The sequence below is a fragment of the Aethalodelphis obliquidens genome, unplaced genomic scaffold, assembly GCF_003676395.1.
Source record: "Aethalodelphis obliquidens isolate GAN/ISIS:26980383/991018 unplaced genomic scaffold, ASM367639v1 scaffold7, whole genome shotgun sequence".
NCBI lineage: Eukaryota > Metazoa > Chordata > Mammalia > Artiodactyla > Delphinidae > Aethalodelphis > Aethalodelphis obliquidens.
In genome coordinates, this window is record NW_020837951.1 from 12,729,724 (window position 1) to 12,751,031 (window position 21,308).

General features: G+C 51.5%; 1 protein-coding gene and 1 non-coding gene across 4 annotated transcripts in view; both read left to right on the forward strand.

Moving 5' to 3' along the window:
- TTLL11 (tubulin tyrosine ligase like 11) overlaps positions 1-21,308 on the forward strand; it is a 264,638-nt gene that overhangs the window by 229,077 nt on the left and 14,253 nt on the right. For 2 of the 3 annotated variants that reach the window (XM_027104962.1, XM_027104964.1), the window contains one exon: positions 16,355-18,047. The exons of the other annotated variant lie outside the window; for it this stretch is intronic. In XM_027104962.1, the coding sequence (XP_026960763.1) occupies positions 16,355-16,647 (293 nt within the window). In that variant the 3' untranslated portion in view covers positions 16,648-18,047. Of the gene's footprint in view, positions 1-16,354; positions 18,048-21,308 lie in introns of those variants that run through there. 3 annotated transcript variants of the gene reach the window in all.
- On the forward strand, positions 4,296-4,367 carry TRNAE-UUC (transfer RNA glutamic acid (anticodon UUC)). Its single transcript has one exon. It is a non-coding gene; the product is annotated as a tRNA-Glu (tRNA).

Here is a 21,308-nt window from a genome sequence, read left to right on the forward strand (position 1 = left end):
ATCTGCCCTTTGGGACTCAGGGAAGGTCATGGAGTCTATTCCCTACAAACAAGAAACAGGGGACAGAAATGCTTCCATGCCCAGGGGCCCCACAGGGTCCTGCTCAGTTTCAAGTTTGTGACATTTCTGTTGACATACCTTCAGGCTCACTGATTCTTTCCTTAGCTATGTCTAGTCTATTTCTGAGCCCATTGAGAGCTTTCTTCATTTCGGTGCTGGTGTTTTTAATTTCTAGCATTTCCTTTTGATTCTTTCTTAGAGTATCCATCTCTCTCCTTACGTTGCCCATCTGTTCTTGAATGTTGCCTACTTTTTCCATCAGAGCCCTTAATGTATTAATCATCATTATTTTTAATTCTCTGTCAGATAATTCCAACATCTGTTTCATATCTGAGTCTGATTTTGATGCTTACTTTGTCTCTTCAGACCATGGTTTTTTCTCATCTTTTAGCAGCTGTTGTGATTTTGGGTTGAAAGCTGGACATGATGTATCAGGTACTAAGAACTGAGGCAATCAGGCTTTAAGCGTGAGGTTTTATGTTAACCTGGCTGGGAGCTGGGCTGTATTTAATGTTTGCTGCAGCTGTAGGTACCAGAGGCTTCAGTTTCCTTGGTTTTATTTTCAACCCCCAATTGTCTTTGGGTTTCCTTAAACAATCCTTCTTAAATTGTTTTGCACCTCTCGGTTGTATCCACTGTTGTAATATTGGAGCCCTGTTGATGTGGTGGTAATTTGCTGGGGAGAGAAAGCATTTGATAATCTTATGGTTAAATTTCAGTTTCTCAGTGGGCTTGAGTACTTGGACTGTGATGTTCAGAAGTGTTTCTTAGCCTTTCTTTTTTCTTTCCTTATGTGAGAAAGAAGGAAGAGAGAGCCTGGAGTTGTCTTTCCAGGAAAAGAGAGGCTGGAGTTGTCTAATTGCCCTTCCCTCAGGTCAGATAAGCCTCTGGTAAAGCAGTTCCCCTTGAGGGCAGGCCTTTGTTATGGAGAACACTCTGGGCATATTTCAAAATGATTACCTTCCCCTCATCCCTGCCTGAAGCAAGAGGGATTTTTCTCCTATAGTCATCTTAAGAACCTGGTTGGGTTCTGGAGGTAAAGTGTGGGGGACCCTCTAAAACTGAGCCCCCAGGAATTTCTAACTCTCAATCTAGTCCATAGTCAGCCTCCAGCAATTCTTGAATCGCCAATTAAGTGTTCCTACCAGTTACTGGCTCTAGCAACTTCTGCTCCCAGTAAGCTGATCTCAGCTGTGATTCTCCATATTCACTTGTCTGTCCAGTTTTTAGGGTGACAGTTTGCCCTGTGACCTTATTTCTCTGACGGATGTCAGAAAAAACATCGATTTCCAGTTTGCTCATCTTTTTTTCTTATTGTGAGGACGGGAGTGATGACTTCCAAGCTCTTTATGTGTCAGAGCTGAAACCGTAAGTCCTCTTTACGCATTTGCACTTTTCACACCCACCTGGTTACAGAGAAGAGAGATGAAGCTCAGAGAAGTTAAGTAATGTGCCCAGGGTCACCCAGCTGATGGGTGGTGGAGCCAAAATTCTGTCTTCAGACTCCAGTGGTCTTTGAGAAACTGTACCAATGACAAGCATTCCAGAAGTATTTACCATACAGGCCCTTTCAGAGATTTTCCATGGAATTCCTGGGGAAATCTGGGCTTAATCATTTAACCTGAGAGCGAAGTGACAACCTCATGAGCCACTTAATCAGTTCTCTGTCTCTAAGCAAGAAAAGTAACCCAAGACGAAACCTTATCCAGCCCAGAGTCTATCATCTCTCGCTTGGGGCCAACTTCAGTATTCACTGGTAGCATCCTTTAAGGTGTGCTCATCTTACTGGTGTGGAATCATAGCCTTTAAAACTAGAGCGGGCTTAGAGATCATCTATTCAACCCCCTTGCTTTACAGATGAGGAACACTGAGACCCTGAACTTGCTGCTGTCCATTGGCTTTCTACCTCCTCACTTTGCTCCCTTTCTTAGGTCTTTCTAGGAGTAATTTAGACACATTTCTTCTTGAAATAGTCAGTGCACAGTCACATGATAAAACCTGCACTCTGCTCCATCCTTTGCCCCGTGGGAGAGGGGAGAAGGCAGATGCCATGCCCTCGGGGTGCTCTGCATCTCACCGCCAGACTTAGGAGACTTCTAGTGGTCAGGCATCCTTGACCGCCATCAGTCTTCCCTGAGGTCTGGATAGACCAGTGGTTCTCAACTGGAGGTGATCCCCCCCCACCGCCCCACTTTCCCCTGGGGACATTTGGGCATGCCTGGAGACGTTTTTTGTTGTCACAACTGGGGAAGGAAAGAGGGTTGTTGCTATTGGCATCTAGTGGGTAGAGGTCAGGGATGCTTTAAACATCCTGTAATGCATAGGACACTCCCCGCTCCACCAACATAGAATTTTCTGGCCCCAAATCTGAAAAGCGTCAAGGTTGAGAAACCCCGAGGTGGAGTGTGCCGGCTCAGAATCTCCACAATAGCTCTCTGTGTGCTTGAAATGGCCAATTTTCCCTGCAGCTTTCCTAAAAGACAGCTCCTGGGGCGGTGGAAGCACTTACCCGAGCCCCACCACGGTCATATGATGTAGCTGCCAATCAACTCAGGGTGAGGGATAGCAGCCTCTTGGGAAAGGTGCGCTCCCGAAGTGTTCGCTGAGACCTTACATGACTGAGGTGCTTTCTTCTTGGTAGCAGGTGGTTGTCTCCGCCCACACTTCCCCGCTGATCACGTCTGGAGGAGGAGCAAGCCTTATATAAGCTCAGCCTCACGCAACCTTCTGTCATTTTGGCACTCCAGGGCCTGGGGAACCCCCTCCCTCCTGAAGTCTCAAGGGAACGTGGTTCTGTTCTGAACAGGCCTGGCAGGGATGCTTGCCACCTGCAGGATAAAATCTGAGCTCTTTAGCCTGTGAGATGGACCCGGCCAACCTCCTCTCCATCCTCTGCAACCCCGGCCCCCCATGCCAGACCCGCTCTCCTCCCACACACCCTGTGCAGCAGCGACACACGCTACTCCGCATGGACCAGACCAACGTGCTTCCTTCCGTGCTTACCTCCCTGCCTGTAACCCCCTTCCCTGACTGCCTGGGCAATGCCCACATGCAAGACCCTCCCTCATGAAGCTTCCAGGCCCCTCGCCCTGCCAGTCACACTCTCTTCTGTGTTGTTGGTTCTAGGCACACCCCCCAGCAGGTCTTACCTTACTGGATTATAAGTGTTTGTGTCTGTCTGTGTCCCCTTCCCACCTGCCCCTGGGGATGCTGATGCCCGTGCCTGATTCATATCTGGGGCCCAGGGCCTAGCACAGTGAAACCTTGGTGAACGAATGAGTGAGTGAATGAATGAATGAGGGCTTGGATGGAACGTCACCGCTTCTTATTCTCAGAGTGGCCACTTCCAAGACCCCTAATGATCCCCTGTTGACCACCTGGTTACCTAAAACACAGGGCACACGACCTCAGCCCTACCTCTTCTGCCATGGATGCTGTATGATCTTGAACAAGTCACTTGCCATCTACACTAGGTACACCCAGGGTAACCAGCTGCAACACTGCAGCGTGTCCTAGGCATGGTCTCAAGAAGAGGAGGTGATAGAATCCTAACCAAGTTCAGGACTCTCCCTAATTCTCCATTTGCGGTGGCCCCAACTGGCCCCCAAACGGCACCGTTCCCAAGCGTGAGTACAGTGACAGAAATATTTTCGTGCACTAATAAAATTACCTTCTCTAAAGAAGGCAATTTGCATGTTAATGTTTTGGGTAATTCTGTGCAGCTCCAGTGCCCTCAGGGCTGCAATTTCTCTCTGACAAAGTGACAAAAATAAACTCCCACATAAAAGAGCATTTCTCTTCTCTCTCATTTGTGCTCTAAAGTGACATTCTTAATGTAAGTCAAGTTGAAACCCACTTCTCTGTCTTTTTTTTGACACTCATCTGCCTCCCATCACCTCTCCAAGTGACAGGCCGGCTTCTCAGAGCTCCTCAGAGGGGCCTCCTCTTGAGGACAGGCACCCCACCCCCACCCCCAAGGCTCCTGACTCTGGACTTCTAGAAGGTACAGCCAGTTAACTGGAGGGCAAGGATGGGGAGCAGGGAAGAGGGCTGCATTTGGTGGGGGAGTTAGGGCAGCCTAACTTCCCCCAAATTGCCTATTTTCTGGAAACAAAGAACAACTACAATGGGATGAAGATTCTGAGCCTCTGCCCTCCAGGGCAGCAGACTGTTTATCCGCCAGGGATGGCCTCTCTGATTACCTAAAGATAATAAAGAAAGAAGCTCTTGGGAATTGCCTGGTGGTCCAGTGGTTAGGACTCAGCACTTTCACTGCTGTGGCCCGGGTTCAATCCCCGGTGGGGGAACTAAGATCCCACAAGGTGCAAGGTGCGGCCAAAAAAAGGAAAGAAAGAGAGAGAGAGAGAAAGGAAGGAAGGGAGGGAGGGAGGGAGGAAGGGAGGGAGGGAGAGAGAAAGAAAGAAAGGAAGGAAGGAAGAAGGAAAGAAAAAGAAATTCAGATTTATGGGGTTTCTTCCATGTGCCAGGCCGGGCCCCTTACATCTAAATTCTCTCACTGAACCCATCTAAGAGCCACACAGGGTAGGTAGAAAGTGAGGCTCCCGGAAGTGAAGTGAATGAGCCGAGGTCACCTAGCACCACGTAAGAGGCAGCCCGCGGATCTGACCTTAGACACGTGTGATGTAAAGCCTGGGTTCCTTCCGCCGTAAGTGGATGCTAAAAGCGTGCTCTTAACATCAATGACCCAAGCAGTGGGAAGGGAGAAGACTGACATTTACCAAACACCTACTGTGTGTCATGCGCTACGCCTATAGATTTCTTTTCTTTTCCTTTTTTAATTAAAAATTTTAAATTAAACAATTTTTACAATTTTAAAGATTACTTTTCATTTACAGTTATTTCAAAACTGGGTATGTTCCCCATGTTGTACAATCCACCCTCGAGCCTATCTTACACCCAATGGTTTGTACCTCTACTCCCCCATCCCTGTATTGCCTCCCCGCCCCGCCCCCACTGGTGACCACTAGTTTGTTCTCTGTATCTGTGAGCCTGCTCCTTTTTTGTTGTACTGTATTCACTCATTTGATGTATTTTTTAGATTCCCCATATAAGTGATATCATGCAGTATTTGTCTTTCTCGATCTGACTTATTTCACTTAGCATAATGCCCTCCAAGTCCATCCATGTTGCTGCAAAAGGCAAAATTTCACTTTTTCATGGCTGAGTAATATTCCATTGTAAATATATACACCACCTCTTCTTTATCCATTCATCCATGGCTTCCGTACCCTTATGCCTATAGATTTCATTCAGTTAGTCAACTGAATGGCTTGTGAGCACCTGCCACCTGCCAGGCCCGGGTGGTGACAGCAGGTGCAGTGACCAGTAGGATAGACCTCCCCCCAGGCCCCATGCCGCGGACAGCACGGTAGCAGACAGGCAGACATTAAACTCAGAAATACAGAAATAAACACGTAATTAAATGTGATGAGTTCTAGGAAATAAGATGACTAAGTTTTTTGTTTTTTTTTAATTAATTAATTAATTAATTTTTTTTTTGGCTGTGTTGGGTCTTCGTTTCTGTGCGAGGGCTTTCTCTAGTTGCGGCGAGCGGGGGCCACTCTTCATCGTGGTGCACGGGCCTCTCACTGTCGCGGCCTCTCTTGTTGCGGAGCACAGGCTCCAGACGCGCAGGCTCAGTAGTTGTGGCTCAGGGGCCTAGTTGCTCCGCGTCATGTGGGATCTTCCCAGACCAGGGCTTGAACCCGTGTCCCCTGCATTAGCAGGCAGATTCTCAATCACTGTGCCACCAGGGAAGCCCCAAGATGACTAAGTTTTAAGAAGGTTAGCAGAGAAGACCTAATATATATTAGGAGGTGGGTCAGGGAGGTCTGTCAGGAAAAGTAACACTGGAGCCGAGATCTAAGTGGCAACCAGGGAGGGGCTGAGGGAAAGGGTGTTGCAGCAGAGCGGGGGCTCCGCCGGCTCGAGGGGCAGCCCAGCCGCAGAGGCAGGCAGGGGCTGGATCTTACCTGGTCTTACTGCGTGCTTACAGCACGTCAAGGATGTAGATCTGTTCTGAAGAGCTTAAAGCAGGGAGTGCGCGGCTTGACTCGTGTTTCTAAAAGGTCATTCTGGATGCGGCGTTGGAAGTGGGGAGACCAGTGGGAGGCTGAATGGGGGTCCAGGGGAGCTATGGCCTTGCAGGCTCGGGGGTTGGGGGGATGGTGGGGGTGGGTGCAGGGTGTAAAGGTCTTGGGGTGTTGTGGGGAGGCAGGGACTGTGGGAGAGGAGTTTCAACAGCGGCTCACAGACTTCTGGCAGGAGCAACTAGGAGGGTGGAGACGTCATTTATTTAAATGGTTAGGACATCAGGGAAGCAGGATCAGGAAAGGAAGACCCGGAGATCCATTTCTAACAGGCTCTTTGAGATGCTAATGAGACACCCCAGTGGCAAAAAAGCACTGGGGCCTGGAAAGAGCGATTCGAAGGCATTGATTCACAGAGGATATTTAAAGCCTAGGGAGTGAATGACAAGGCGAGGGGGAAGCTGAGCCCAGGTGGAGAGCCCTGGAGGACTGCAAGACCCAGGAGAGCAGAGCAGAGCCAGCAGAGGACTGGCGAGCCTGAGCCGGGAGTTCCTAGAGAGACCGAGAAAAGCTGGGGAGAGAGTATTCAAGGAGGGAGCTTCCACGTGGACAAATGCAGAGAGCCAGCTAAGAAGAGGGGAAGGGGAGGCGGCCAGCCATTTGATGAGAGCAGCTTGGTGGCGAGGTAGGGGAACAGCCCCCTGAGATGCCAGGGGCGAGGCCGTGGAGACAGTGCCTGGGCCACCATCCCTTTGGGAAGTTTGGCTGGCAAGAAGCAGAGATAGAAAGGTCACTCACGTACGCGATGTCGAGGCAGCCTTTTAATGCAAGACCGGGTGCATTTGCTGGCCAGGGAGCGCGATTCAGGAGAAGGCGAGACCCTGATGATCTTGGGGGCACTGGACACTGATGCCAGCCCACCTCCTGCTCTTCCCTTAGGCTCTGCCACAGTCCTGCCTCTCCCAGGCAATCATCTGCTTCTTCCTTTGCCTTCTAACCCTACCTCCTCGCGGTTCCACCCCCTCTCTCTCCTCCCCACTCCTCCCTCCCTACCATCAGATGAGGGATGAGGGCTTGCTGGACTCTGTACTCTGTATCCACCTGCTGGGTGGTCAGCAAAAGTCTGTGGAAGTGAATTGCTCTGGTTGCCGCCTTGCAGATCCTCTCAGAGCAAGGCCCTCGTGGGGAAGAAGAGTTAGGTTTGCTCTCTGGAAAAGTGGGGTCAGTGGGGAAGTTTTGCATATTTCAGCTCAGAGGCAGAGAGCACGCAGTGAGAATGGGCCTCCTGGGGAGGTGATGAGACCCCCGTCACTGGAAGTGGCCACGTGAGGGGCTAGATGACCGCCATCAGCAATGTCAGGGCGGGCACGCTCAGCGCAGCACCTCATGGGGAAACTACCGGAAGCCAGAGACAGTGCCAGAAACCATGCTGTTTCTGCTGACCTGTGACCTGTGGCTCCTTCCCTGCCTCTCCGAGTGAACCTGGGGCCGGGAGGGCAGATTCACAGAGCTGGGCTCGCATCCCCACCGCCACCTCCAGTCTGTGGGGCTCCGGGTGAATGTCTTTACCTCCCTGCACCCCAGAAGCCTGTAGTGTCCAACTAATAAACAGCCCAAGACAAAAGCAAAGCTTCGCTACGTCCCTAAACACAGGTGAAAAACCAAAGGGTGAAATGGGGGTCAGAAATGCACCTGGTGAGGATGAGGTGAGAGGCGCCTTAGAGAGAGCTCACTGCGGTGCCTGCTACGTACAACGTGTGTGCTGCTTGCCAACCGCTCTTATTACTTCTTCTTACTGAGTGGCGTTACGATCCTGTAAGGGCCCGGATTGTGTGACCTCTGAAGTCCTTTCCAAGCGAGAGATTGTGACCACTTGCTGAGGGTTGAGTGTTGAACCTCAGAAGGTCCGTTGGAGCCATTAATCCCACAAGAAATGTCTGGAATAGCACCAAGGAGGTGCAGGAAGTGGTCACCAGCCCTGTAGCCTGTCTCCCCAGACGGTGACTCGGGCTTGCATCCTTGTCATGGTGGAATCAGGGGTGACACTGGCTGGGACTGGAGCGGGACCTACCAGCCACTCTGCACCGGCCAGTGGCATGACCTGTGATTAATGAAACGACGGAATAGCTGCTTTCATCTTTGGTTATGTTTGTTATTTGGGTGCCGCGGGCATCTGGGGGCAATGGTTTTTCTCTAAGGCCTATTTATGGTTCATTCCTGACACTTAGTCATTTTTCCATCTAGCCAAGAACAAAGGTGATGGTGACTTGTTGCTGTAATGTTTAGACACAATGACTGTGCATGTGCAACTTCTGTTCCCCAGCCATGGGGAGCGGCAGGAGAAAGGCCATCCCTTCTGTCCCTTAAAGGGTGGGCCTTGAAAGGTTTCCATCTGGTTTGGGGAGAGGTGGTGTCGAGCAGCAGTGGGGGGCCCAGCACCACCACTCCCAACGGTGCAACCTTGGGCATGGGAAGTGTGACCTTGGACAAGTGGCAAGTCACTTCTCTCGTCTGCACAGTGTGAACATTAGCCTCTCTGGGTTGCGCGTTTGGGGAAAATGCAGTGTGAGTCCTGGCGGGCAGAGCATCCTCAATAAATGTAGTTTGTGATTCTAATTAGTATCATTTTTAAAACATTCAGAAGCCACCATCCCTCCTAATGCTTCTGGAATCCTGAGAAACGGTCCAGTCCTCTGCCCATTTTACAGAAGGGGAAAGTGAGGCCCGGAGAGGGGGAGTGACTGGCTCAAAGCCACGCTGTGCGGAGGGCACAGACCACGTGAGAATCCAGGTCCTCTAACCCCCCTTTGCAGGATTTTCCCCCCTGTAATCCCAGTCAATCGGTTCATTGATTTCCACAAACGCTTTTTGAAAGCCTGCTCTGTGATGGCTGGAGATGGGGGCGAAGACTCCCCAGCCTCACAACAGCCTAGTGTGGAGACACGCTGTCAGCTATTGCAATAAAAGAAGAAAATGAAACCAGAGTTATGATAGCACTCCAGGCAGCGGGAAGTGAGAGGGCAGACATCAAAGTGGGGAGATGACTGGTATTTTTTAAGCACTGTATTGGGCTTTTTCTGGGTGGTGCCTTGTAAAAGCCACTCTTTACAGATGAATAAACCAAGCCCTCCAGAGGCGAAACGGCTCCCGAAAGACTAGACAGCTAGTACGCGGCAGAGCTGGAACTGAGACCAGCCCATCAGTCACTACTCCACGGAGCCAAAAGCTATCTCACAGGAACTGCCCAGGTTTCATCTCCCGCAGTGGAGCCCTTTGAGACCCCAGCCCCAGGCCTGGAGGGACCGTGGTAATGCTTTCGGGGACCGTGCAGCCGCAGATCAGTAACAGGCTGCAAGGCATCCCCAAAACGGAGAGAAAACAGATCCTTGTGATTAAGCACCTCAGAGTTGGTGCAGCCGTCACATAGCGCTTGTGGGGAACATTCCACTTCACAGATAGGAGCCACTAAACTAATTCGGGTCAAGGTCACTCAACTTGATTTCCTATCAACGATTCCAGACAGGAATCTTGTATACTTAAGTGCTTAAAATTTCCCTATGAGAAAGAAACATCTATTCCAGCTGAGTAATGAGAAAGAGATTAAAGGTTAGGCCAAGAGAAGGAATCGGCGAGTAGCTGTCCTAGCCCAGCACACCAATTTTTGAAATAGAATTACTAGCAAGGAAGCACAGGTATTTTTGAGAGGAAAAAAAAGAAATCTCATATTCAGTCTGGGGTAATATCCCTGGCTGTCGACAATGATTTGGATTTAATTATATCATATGTGCAAACGTGCTCTATAAACTATAAAATAATACATAAATGTCAGATGTTAAGAAAGAACGCGGTGTCGGAAAGAGAACTGTGGGTTTGAGAGTCAGGTAGGGTTTAAATGCTGCCTCGTCCACTTGGAGGGGACCTTGACAGGCCACTCCGCCTTTCTGGGTCTCAACTATAAGTGGGGAATCCTTGTAATAACGTCCTCTTCTGAACGTTACTCCGAGAACCAGACGAGATAACAGATATTCTTTGGAAATTGGCAAGTGCTCTGCACACGGAAGGTGTTATTCTCGTTTCCATCCATAAGCCCCAGAGTAGATGGTGGGATTACCGGAGAGCAGCCACCAGCACTGTCATTAAGTCCTGCGTGCAAGGTCCCCTCCCCGGGCATGGAGGGGAGCGGGCTTGTGGCCAGGAGCCCGTGGGCCCACCCTCACCAGGCTGATTGACAGAATGAGGCCACGGCCTGTCAGGGGCTGCATTCCCAATATGCAGGTGGCAGCCTCCGTGAGAGCCACGTGGATGGCTACACTGGAATGTTTCGAAGGCTGCTTTCTCAAGTGAGATCCATCAGCTCAAATGAAGTTTCAAAAAACACTCAGCCGCTTATCTTCAGGCACAGGGGGCAGGTGGGGAAAGCCTGTTTGCAGAGCCTGGCAGAGGGGACTGCACCTTCTTGTTGACATCCAGCAGAGATGGGAGGGGGGCCTCCCTCATTCACTGCAAGGCAGCATCGTTTCTTCCTTCTAAGTGACTGGAAGTAACACCCTGACTTGGCCATCTCTTTGAAGGCTCTTGAAGCAGCAGCAGAGTAAAGAAGTTATGGATGGTCCTAGGTCAGCCACCTTACCAGCTATATGACTTTGACAAGTCTCTTGAATATGAAACGGGATTGATGGTAACACTTGGTTCCTGAGATTTCTGAGAGATTCATTCAGTTAAATAACAAAGGCATCCCTTAGCCCAGGGCTTGCACGTAATGAGGGCTCAATGAATATGAAGTGCTACTGTTTCCTTTCATCCCTTTTACTGTAATGGGTCACTGAAGCAATGTTACCAAAGAGACGCTTCCAACTCTGCATCAGAGCTGTGAGGGGTGTTCTGGTAGGGCTGGTGGAGGAGCAGGGAAGAGGGATAGGGTCTCTTACACCTTTCCTAAATAGCTCAAGTCATCTCAGAGACTTGGTAAATGGCAGGTGAGCATCCCAAGTACTGGGTGCACTGCAGCAGAACCAAGCTACGGACCAGGGTGCTGTGGACTAAATCCCAATTCATATGTTGGAACCCTAACCCTCAGTTTGACTGTATTTGGAGATGGGGCCTCTGAGGAAGTAATTAAGGTTAAATGAGGCCATAAGGGTGGGGCCCTGATCCAATAGGACTGGTGTCCTTATAAGAAGAAACACCAGAGAGCTGGCTCTCTCTCTCTGCCATATGAAGGCACAGCAAGAAGGCAGCTGTCTGCAAGCCAGGAACAGAGCCCTCACCAGAACTGAACCACGCTGGCACTCTGATCTTGGACTTCCTGCCTCCAGAGCTGTGAGAGCTGTCGTTTGAGCCACCCTGGCTATGGTGTTTTGTTATGGTACTTGGCAGCCCAAGCAGATGAAGATGGGGGAGAGAGGTGGACAGTGGGATTGCAGAGGAGAAAGCTTGTTCTGTGCATCCCCAAAGGTCCTTTTTTTTTTGCGGTACACGGGCCTCTCACTGTTGTGGCCTCTCCCGTTGCGGAGCACAGGCTCCGGACGAGCAGGCTCAGCGGCCACGGCTCACGGGCCTAGCCGCTCCGCGGCATGTAGGATCTTCCCGGACTGGGGCATGAACCCATGTCCCCTGCATCGGCAGGCGGACTCTCAACCACTGCGCCACCAGGGAAACCCCCGCAAAGGTTCTTGATTGCCCAGTGCTATGTTTCTCAAAGGCCATGCTCTTAACTTCTTTACTGCACTGTCTCCTCAAGAGCCCTTCGAGAGGTGGCTAAGAGGGAGTGTTCATTCCCAAGCTTCCTGAGCACCCTCGTGGGTCGAATCCCCAGAGCTGCAGTTACAAGTGCAGTAGCTAGAGCCTCATCACCAACAGACAATCCCCAGGGGACGGGAACAGGAACCTGCATTTCTGGCAAGGTCCCCAGGCAATTTTGTGCATAAAATGTTTGAAAACCACGGGCCTTGAGAGGAAGGCCAGTCCCTCAGCCTGCTGTTAGAGTCCCTTTTTCATGAGGGCTCCTGACTCACCCTCACACCCACATCCACCCCATCGGCAGCCCACAGAGCCACAGGCATGACCCCCAGACTCTATTCAGAACCTCATCATCCCTCACCACCTCCACCACTGCCGTCTGATCTGAGCCACTGTCAGCTCTCGCCTGGACCAGCACAGTTAGCCCCCTAATGGGTCTCCCCGCTTTCTTTCTCATGTGCCCCTGCCACCGTCAATGCGGCAGCCACCTTGACCGTGTCACTTCGAAACTTCCCAGTGGCCACCCGTCTTTCTCAGCAGGAAATTCAAAGTCCCACCTTGGTCTGCAGGGCCCTTGTGGCCTGGCCCGCTAGAACCTTTCAGGTCTAGACTCCATCAGTACAGACAGAGAAGGGCAGGGCCTCGCAGAGGGCAACGGAGCTCTGCCCCCCTTAGCGGTTAAGTGATGACGCTGGAAGAAACCAGGGATGTGCGGTTCCTCAGAAACCAAGAGAGGACGTAATGCAAAGTTGCAACAAGTTCATGCTTTTCCAGCTCCATCATTAGTCTTTTAAAAATAACTGATTGAGTCTGCTTTCAATCAGAGTGTCTTAAAAGGCATTTTTATCCCAAAGTCAAGCTTCTCGCAGTTCGGGGGCAGGCCCTTTTGCAAGCAGGCCCCTTTTTGCAGATGGTCTTTGGCAGTGGAGAAAGAACAGACTGAACTCAGCAGTGGGAGGAGGCGGGGCTGGGACGGGTTCTCCAAGTGGGGTCCTGACCAGCAGCCTCGTTACCACCTGGGGACGTGTTCGAAGTGCAGGTTTTCAGGCCGCACCTCAGACCTTCAGAACTAGGAACTCTGGGGGTGAGGCCGCAGTCTGTATTCCAACAAGCCCTCCAGGGGACTCTCAGCAGAATCAGCGGTGCCTGAGGCCAGGGTTCAAACCCCAGCCCTGCCACTTACCAGTGTGTGACCTGAGGGCAAGTTATTTCATCTCTCTGGGCCTCAGTTTCATCTGCACAATGGGAGTTGTAGTGAGGATCAGAGCACCAGGCGCAGTGTACGGGACCCACGCACGAGTCAGTAATGTCCATTCCCCTTCATCCCCACATACACGAGTCAGTAATGTCCATTCCCCTTCATCCCCACATATATATATATATATATATATATATATATATACACGTATATATATAACATACATATATATAATATATATACGTATATATATAATATACATATATATACGTATATATGTAACATACATATATAATATACATATATACGTATATATATAACATACATATATATAATATACATATATATACGTATATATATAACATACATATATATAATATACATATATATACATATATATAACATACATATATACGTATATATGTAACACATATATATAATATACATATATACGTATATATGTAACATACACATATAATATACATATATATGCATATATATATAACATACACATATATAATATACATATATATACGTATATATGTAACATAAATATATATAATATACAGATATACGTATATATATAACATACATATATATAATATACAGATATATAACTTTTATCAAAGTAGAACACATATGCAGAAAGCTTGCATTGTATTTTTTCAAAGTAATGACTTCAAATTTAAATAGTAGCAAAGGGTTCATAATTCAAAGCAGCTGCCCCTGCATCACCTCTTTCTACTCTAGAATTTCCCATTGCATATTTTTTAATTGCACACGTTTACTATAGAAAATCAGAAAATGTAGACAAGCAAAAAGAAAACCAAGTATAACACGTTAAATCCCATTTCTCATTTTAGAATGTCTTCTTCCAGGTGATATTTAGCCATGTTTTTTCCTCCAGAAAAGGTCTTCATTGTATTTTTTCGGTGTGTTATAACTCTAATCACAGCCTGCCTCCAATTAAGGGAAGGAAACGAGTGTTCGTTGAGAAAGGTGCTCAATTCTCACTATTCAGAGTGTAGACCAGCAGCCTGGGTACCACTGGGAAGCTTGTCAGAAATGCAGGGTCTCGGGCCCCACCCCAGAATCTGCATTTTGACAAGGTCGTGGTGACATTAAAGCTGGGGAAGGGGGTGTAGACCGCAGAGCTCCTGACGCTTGCAGTCACGAACTGTTCTTCACAGTCCTGGATAAGAGAGTCGAGCCAGAATGTAAATGCGTGTGGCTTCCTTTACAAAGAGAAAGACTTGCTACAGAGTCCTGCCAGCTGAACTAAGCAATGTGATCGATGAGGAGGGCGATTTCCATTCTAGCCGGAGCTCCTTAGCTTGTCAGGGCCCAGGGACACACAGCTCCTGGACTCGGCACCCATCGGTCGAGCACACTTGGAGTAGCAGTGCTCTTGAGATCACGCGGTTGGGAAGCTGGGGGCTGGGACTGCACTGGGTTTCTCGGGCTTTAGATCCTGGCCTCTTCACCCTGTGTGTACCAGATCCTCCCACCGACTGTAACACACACACACACACGTGGACGCACAGCCTAGGAGAGCCCTGGCCCAGAGTCGGTGGTTAGGAAACGTCTGTCTCCTGATTGTAGACTGAGGCCTCCATTCCCCTGTGTCTCTGTCCACACCAGGCCTCTGTTTACATTAAAAGGGTTACTGTCCTCTTTATCAACGCCTGTCAAGACCAAGCAGGGGACGTGCAGAACGTCTGGAGTCAAGAGAAGCCAAGCAAAAAAGCTTTGATGGACTTAGAAGAAGATTAAGAAAAAACAACTTTGCTCAGCTCAAGTTTCCGACGCAAAAAGATCTCTCAGATCCCAAGGTCCATGTCCAGTATTTACAAACTCCAGGCCAGGCTTCTGCCTGCAGTGACAGAGCAGCCAGCTAGCACGTCTGAGCCGGGAAACAAGGCCCCTGGGAAGGTGTGGATTAGTGGAGTGGGGACTGGCCTCATCCAGAATACCGTGTGGCATTTGGTATGCCTTAGAGCCGCCTTCCCCAAGAAGGCCATGGAATCCCATGAATGTGGGTCACAGGGTTCATTTTAACGACGACATTGGGAAGACTCAGAACCTTTCATGTAGCACAACATAGCTAAAAGCATTGGGAGTCAGCGTTTGAATTTCCAGGCCACAATTCTCTGGCTCTGTGACCTTAGGGAAGTTACTCGACATCTCTGATGGTTAGTTTCCTCATCTGTAAAATGAGGCATCATAATAATGACCTCGAAAAGGCGTGTCTGTGAAGCACCTAGCACCGACTCATTCATGCATTCATTCACTCGTGTAGTCTGTCCCTCTGTACTGAGCGCCTGCTGGGGACCTGGCACCAGGGGGACTGAGGTGAGCTGGAGCCCGCAGTCCAGACGGAAGATAGAGATTGTTAAAGCACCACACAATAAGCCCTGAACGAGCCACCCAAGGTGCGACAGAGAAAAGTGCCAGAAGCCTCTCCCGGGAGCTGGATGTAATCTGGGGCTCAGGGGAGGTTTAGCTGAGTAAGTGATTTTCAGCTGAGATCCCAAGGATGAGTAGGAGTTTATGAGGCAAAGCAGGAGAAGAACATTCCAGGGGCATAATGGGGACTCTTATTAATACCTTCCGGAATACAGTTTTGGGTAGAGAAGGGGTCAGGTATATTTTACTTTTTGAGGTCAAATTTGCATGTAGCAAAAGGCACCAATCTTAAGGTAATATAATTTGTGGATTCTGACAAATGCACACACTCACGTAACTGACACCCCTATGAGGATATAGAACATTGCCATCAGATTGGGCTCATCTTCATACCCCTTTCCCTTATTATTAAAGCAGTGCGATGGGTTTTAATGGGAACATCTGATGGTGGTGCAGAGGGATAAGGCTTTGGGCTAGGTGTAAGTCCCAGCCCCACCGCTGTGTACCCACTAGGCTTTGCCCAGGTCTCTCCACTTCTCTGAGACTCAATTTCCCCATCTGTAAAACAGGGTTCATCGAACCTTCTTCACAGGGTGGCTTAAGGGTTGAGTCTGCAAGTGGTTGCAAACACCCAGCTAGACTTTCGCATGGCAGGCACTGTGAGCCAGCCCCGTGTCGTTTCCAGAATGAGACAGCGGTGGGGAGAGAACCTGGTGGTTGGAGTCGGGTCTTCCCAGGGCAGCGTGCCGAGCCACCGCTGCACGCGTGCGCACGCGCGCACACACACACACACACACACACGCACAGACACACCACTAACCCCAGTCACCTCTGCACGCGCGCGCACACACACACACACACACACACACACACACCACTAACCCCAGTCTCTCACCCACAGGGATGTGTCTGCAGGCCTTCGTGGAGGCTTTCTTTTACCTGGCCCAGAGGAAGTTCAAGATGCTGCCCCTGCACGAGCAGGTAGCCTCGCTGATTGACCTGTGTGAATACCACCTGTCCCTGCTGGACGAGAAGCGCCTGGTGTGTGGCCGGAGCGCCACATCGGGGGGCCGACCCCCTCACAGTGGCACCTTGCAGGAGGCCACCCCCGCAGCCCCGCTGGCTGAGGGCCATCCCCCGCCCTGCACAAACAGTGCCCTCAAGCTCTCCCATTCCAGACACGCTCTGTCCTGAGGGCCGCTCTGTCCTCCCAGAAGAAGATTGAGCCCTTCCGAGCCCAAGAGACCCCCAGGCTTCCTGCCGGGGGAGAGATGGCAGGATGCTGAGAATTCCCACCTGAGATTCCCCCTAATCGTCTCCATGTTCTGCACTTCCAGAGGCTGCCTGATTCTCAACCGCCCTCCTCCCAGCACCTCTTGGTGGCCCACCTGCTTGCGAGCCATCAGCGGACATATGATACCCAAAACGTGACAGATGGCCTCTTCTATTCTGGGCTCATGGGAAGCCACCGCCGGGGATAAAACTGCTGTGTTTGGGGAAGGGGGCACCAACAACCCCAAGACGGAGAGCTGCGGAGAAGAAAGAACTTGAGGCAGCCGGGACTGGGGTCTGCTGAGGTCCCGAAGAGAATACGGTTAGAGCCCAGGGACATCATGTGGACTTCCTACCACCCATTCTGTGAAAATGAAGTGGAAATACCCAGCAGGCCTGCGGGACTCACCCACCGCAATCATGTGCTACGTGGGTGCGGTTAACAGACCGATCTCGTTGATTTCATGAGCTTGCCTGTTGCTGCAGTGTCCCATGTGTTATTCATTAAGATATGATTAACTGAGAGGTAACTGAGGAAGGCTGCTGAAGTCTCAGAGCTGGCGGGAGCCTCTGAGATCATTTTGTTTGACCTTGACCCCAAAGCAGGCGTCCCCCCAGTCACGTGGCCTCTGATTGAAGCTCTCCATGGGTGGGGTGATCATCAAGTGTGCCCAGAGTGCGCAGGGTGCCCTGGAGGGGAGGAGAGGGCTTCAGAGGGAAGGAAAGTAAGACCTGCGTAAGGGCCAGAGCGAGCGGGAGCTTGACGTCAGAAGCCGGGCAAGGGGGAGCCGTGCCCTCCCATCCATGAGACCCTTTCCCTGTCTGCATCCGTGTCCCCAGGCGGCCCCCGCTCAGAGGGGAAGCTTCAGAGGCAGCCAAAGGTAGCATTTTGGAAAATGGCCCCAGGCAAGTCAGGGTCCAGGGCCTGCTGACCACAGGCAGACAAGAGACTGCCCTCGAACGGCCAAGCTATCCAGAGTGTTGTTGGATTTCGGGTTAATGTGGCCCTTTCCAGAGGGTCCTCGTTATAGGACCCTGGGGGCCCTGGATTTAGATGACCATCAGGCTCTGAGGGAGGAGGATGAAGGGTCTTTGAAGGCATTGATTAGCACGGTGCCTGGCACACAGTAGGGCTCAGAAAATGCTCACAAATGTAGGGCCAGGGAGAAAGTCATTGGTGGCAGAGGTGTGTCCTAGACCAGCACAGACATCTTCCTTCTCCCGCTTTTCTCTTATTTATTTATTTTGTGTGTGTGTGGTACACGAGCCTCTCACTGTCGTGGCCTCTCCCGTTGCGGAGCACAGGCTCCGGACGCGCAGGCTCAGCGGCCATGGCCCACGGGCCCAGCCGCTCCGTGGCATGTGGGATCTTCCCGGACCGGGGCACGAACCCGCGTCCCCTGCATCGGCAGGCGGACTCCCAACCAGTGCGCCACCAGGGAAGCCCTATACCATTTCTTGAAGTTGATTTCCAGAAAGCCTTCACTTGCCAAAACGGGGTGCAGTCATCAGGTCCCAGACCAACCAAGCACACTGAATATTTTAGAAAAAAAAAATGTATCGACAGGCTGAATTCCAGCCACATTGTTTGAGGTGATATGTGAACATCAGCTCCCAGGATGAGGACCGTTCTCGCCCCACCCGTTGTGTGTCATCTGGAGGCAGGTTGCTGGGTGGCCCCCCAGGGTCACTGTCTAGAAGGAGTCCCTCCAGGGCAGACAGGGCCTGAGAAGCCCCACGGCCCTCGGTGAGCACTGGGGAGACGAGGCTGCCGTTTTATAGGAGGCCAGTCAGTGACAGAGCGGGCCCTATTTGCTCAATTTCTTTGAACAGGAAGAATGAAGAGGCTGCTCCGTTATTAGAGTGAGTGATAGGAGACTTCCCCCACCGACTCGTGCCTAATAGGAAGTCCCACTGTGTTTATCCCCTTTGGTAATTGCTGCTCGTTTTGTAGGGTGTAATTGAAGTGATTGCAAAAGCAGGTGTTTCCTTCCTCCTGGAAGAGAGGTGCTCCGTGGGGATCTGGGTCCCTGAGCTCTGCCCATGGGGTCAGCCCAGCCCTGAGAAGGGCCCTCGGGCTCCATCCCAGCCTCGTCTCCCCCACCCTCTCCTGCCCTTCCTGCCCCTCCTTTTGGTGTTCCCACACAGTCCAGCCACACCGACGCTGTCACTGTTCACTGACTGAGCCCCTGCAGGGCCGGCCCCCAGAGTGGCTTCAATGAACGGATGAGATCAGCTCGGTCCGTTCCAGCTTGGGCTGCGTGCATCCCTGGGCCACTGCCCGCCTCCATCCTTTCTCGCCGTGCCTGCCGTGCCCCTTCTGGTGTACCCGGAAAGCATCCTTCCCCCTTCAGTGCTGGCCTTACCTGCTCCCCTCCTTCCTGCCTCCCAGGGGATGTGCTTGGCTTCTCTGCTGGTACGGTCAGGAGTTCTGTCCCCGCAGCCTGGTCAGAACGGGGCCTGTAAAGGCGATTTGGATTCGGTGAGTCTGTTGGCGCTGCTGGTCCCAACAGGCCCCTCCCCATGTGCGGGGCAGGGGCCCCTGGAGACAGGCGCCTCCGTCCCCAAACTCCTGGGTCCCTCCTGTATGTCCTCCATCCACTCTCCCAGCTCAGACCCCATCAGCTCTTAGCTGCACTGCATCAGTCTTCTGCCTCTTAAACCCCTCAACCATCTTCTGTCCCTTTCAGCCCAGGGAGGACTCTGAGAAGCACAGCGGTGACTGCACAGTCCCCCAGTCCAGTCAACCCTCTCTCCTCCCAGTTAAAGCCCAAGCCCCCGACCTGGCATTCAGGTCCCCTCGTGATCCAGTCCCCTCCTGCCTTTCCACCCGAAATCCACGCTCAGCCCCCAGCCCTCAGGAGCAGTCTCTGTGCTCCCAACAGGCCCTTTGTGTCCATTGCTACCACTCGGGAGAGAATGTGCTGGTTCCCACCCCCTTGGGAGGGCCACGGGGCCCGGATCTGCTCGGTGCTGTCCCACCTTTGCTGTCCCCTCTGCTGGACCCTCCCTCTGTCCAGTGGAAGCTTACTTATCTTTCAAGGCCCAGCTCAAGTGTCCCCACTGCCATCCCCCCAACAGTGAGCCTCCCCCTCCTTCTACTTGTGAGAACCTGGGAAGTCCTTTGTTATCACACTTGTGCTGTGGTGTCGTGGCGTTCGTTCCCACCAAGCAGTGAGTTCTCTCACGGTCAGGCAGGTGCTGGATTCACGCTGGCCCCTCGGGCACCCACCGAGCCGGGGCCCTGCAGGTGCTGGGACTGTCCAGGGGGCCTGGGCGAGAAGCCTGAGCTGCAACACTGCTGCCCCCCAGCCCCCTGCGGATGCCCTGGCGGTTTAGTTTGTGAACGTGTCCGTGTCCCGGGACCCCAGCAGACAGTGGCTCCTCTGACCCTGGGCAGTCTCTCCGTGTTCCTTCGTGCCCGGGCTCTGCTCTGGGCTGCGTCCCCCATGGGCAACCCCATCTGGGAGACTAAGGGCCACCAGGCTGGATCATGCCCGCCACGGCTCCTCCATCGGGCATCCAGCCTGTCTCTCCAGCCCCGCCGCATCTGTGGGGGGTTGGTTAGTTCAGAGCAGATAATCCTGATGTGAATGTAGTCAGTCAGGGTGAGCAGGACCAGGCTGGGGACGAGCCTAGACATTGGAATGGTGTTCCATCCCTTTCTAGAATCAACTCCCCTTCCCACGTGAGTGTACCATCTGTTGGACGCTTCACAGTTTGCAAAGTACTTTTATCTCCATCCTCCCAGCGACCCCACAAAGGATGAGGATTCTCATCACCTTCTTTTCATAGCTGGGGGCACTGATGCCCAAGAGGTCAGGTGACTTTCCCAAGGCCTCCCAGCTGGTGAAAGGCAGAGCCCAGCCCCCAACGCCTTGCTCCTTTCTCGGCCCGATAACCGCTCTCGTAACAGCACGTCAATGCTCCTACAGCCCACCAAGGAGAGGGTTTTGGCCCCATTTCACAGACGCAGAAACCCACATCTGAGAGAGGCTGGGTGCTGGCTCAGGTGGTCCTGGGGTTCTGGGGCTTAGCTTGGGGCAGTCCCACCTGCTCTTTCGCACTGAGCTCTATGGGCTCCGGGTTCCTGAGCTGCACCGGGGGTGACAGCTCCTCTCTCACTTTGTCTCTGGGAACAGAAGACAAGAGATGGAAAGCATAATACACGTGAAAGCATTTTGTAAACCCAAATGCTGCCGGGATGCCGAGTTATCTTCAGACTGGCTTCTGGTTTCCTGCAAAGTGTAAAGGGATGAAGGGAAAAGGTTCCTCCTGGAATGTTCTAATCCATCAGGACAAATGAAGTCAGAACAGTCAGCTCCCCTCCCTCTCCTCCCCGCTTCATCCTCATGTAGTTGAAGACATTCACAGGGTGAAAAATGCTTTCCGCTGCTCCTCTGACACCTGGAATTTGCCTTGTGATTGGCAGAATATTACTCCAAAATAGCTTAATTTTTTTTCATTTCTGGATGAATGCCCTAAACTCTTCGGTCCCAGCCTTGAGAACTGGCTTAACTGGCTGGCATTTGAGCCCCTTCCCTCAAAACTCAGAAATGACGAGATCTCGCTCAGTGGCTGAG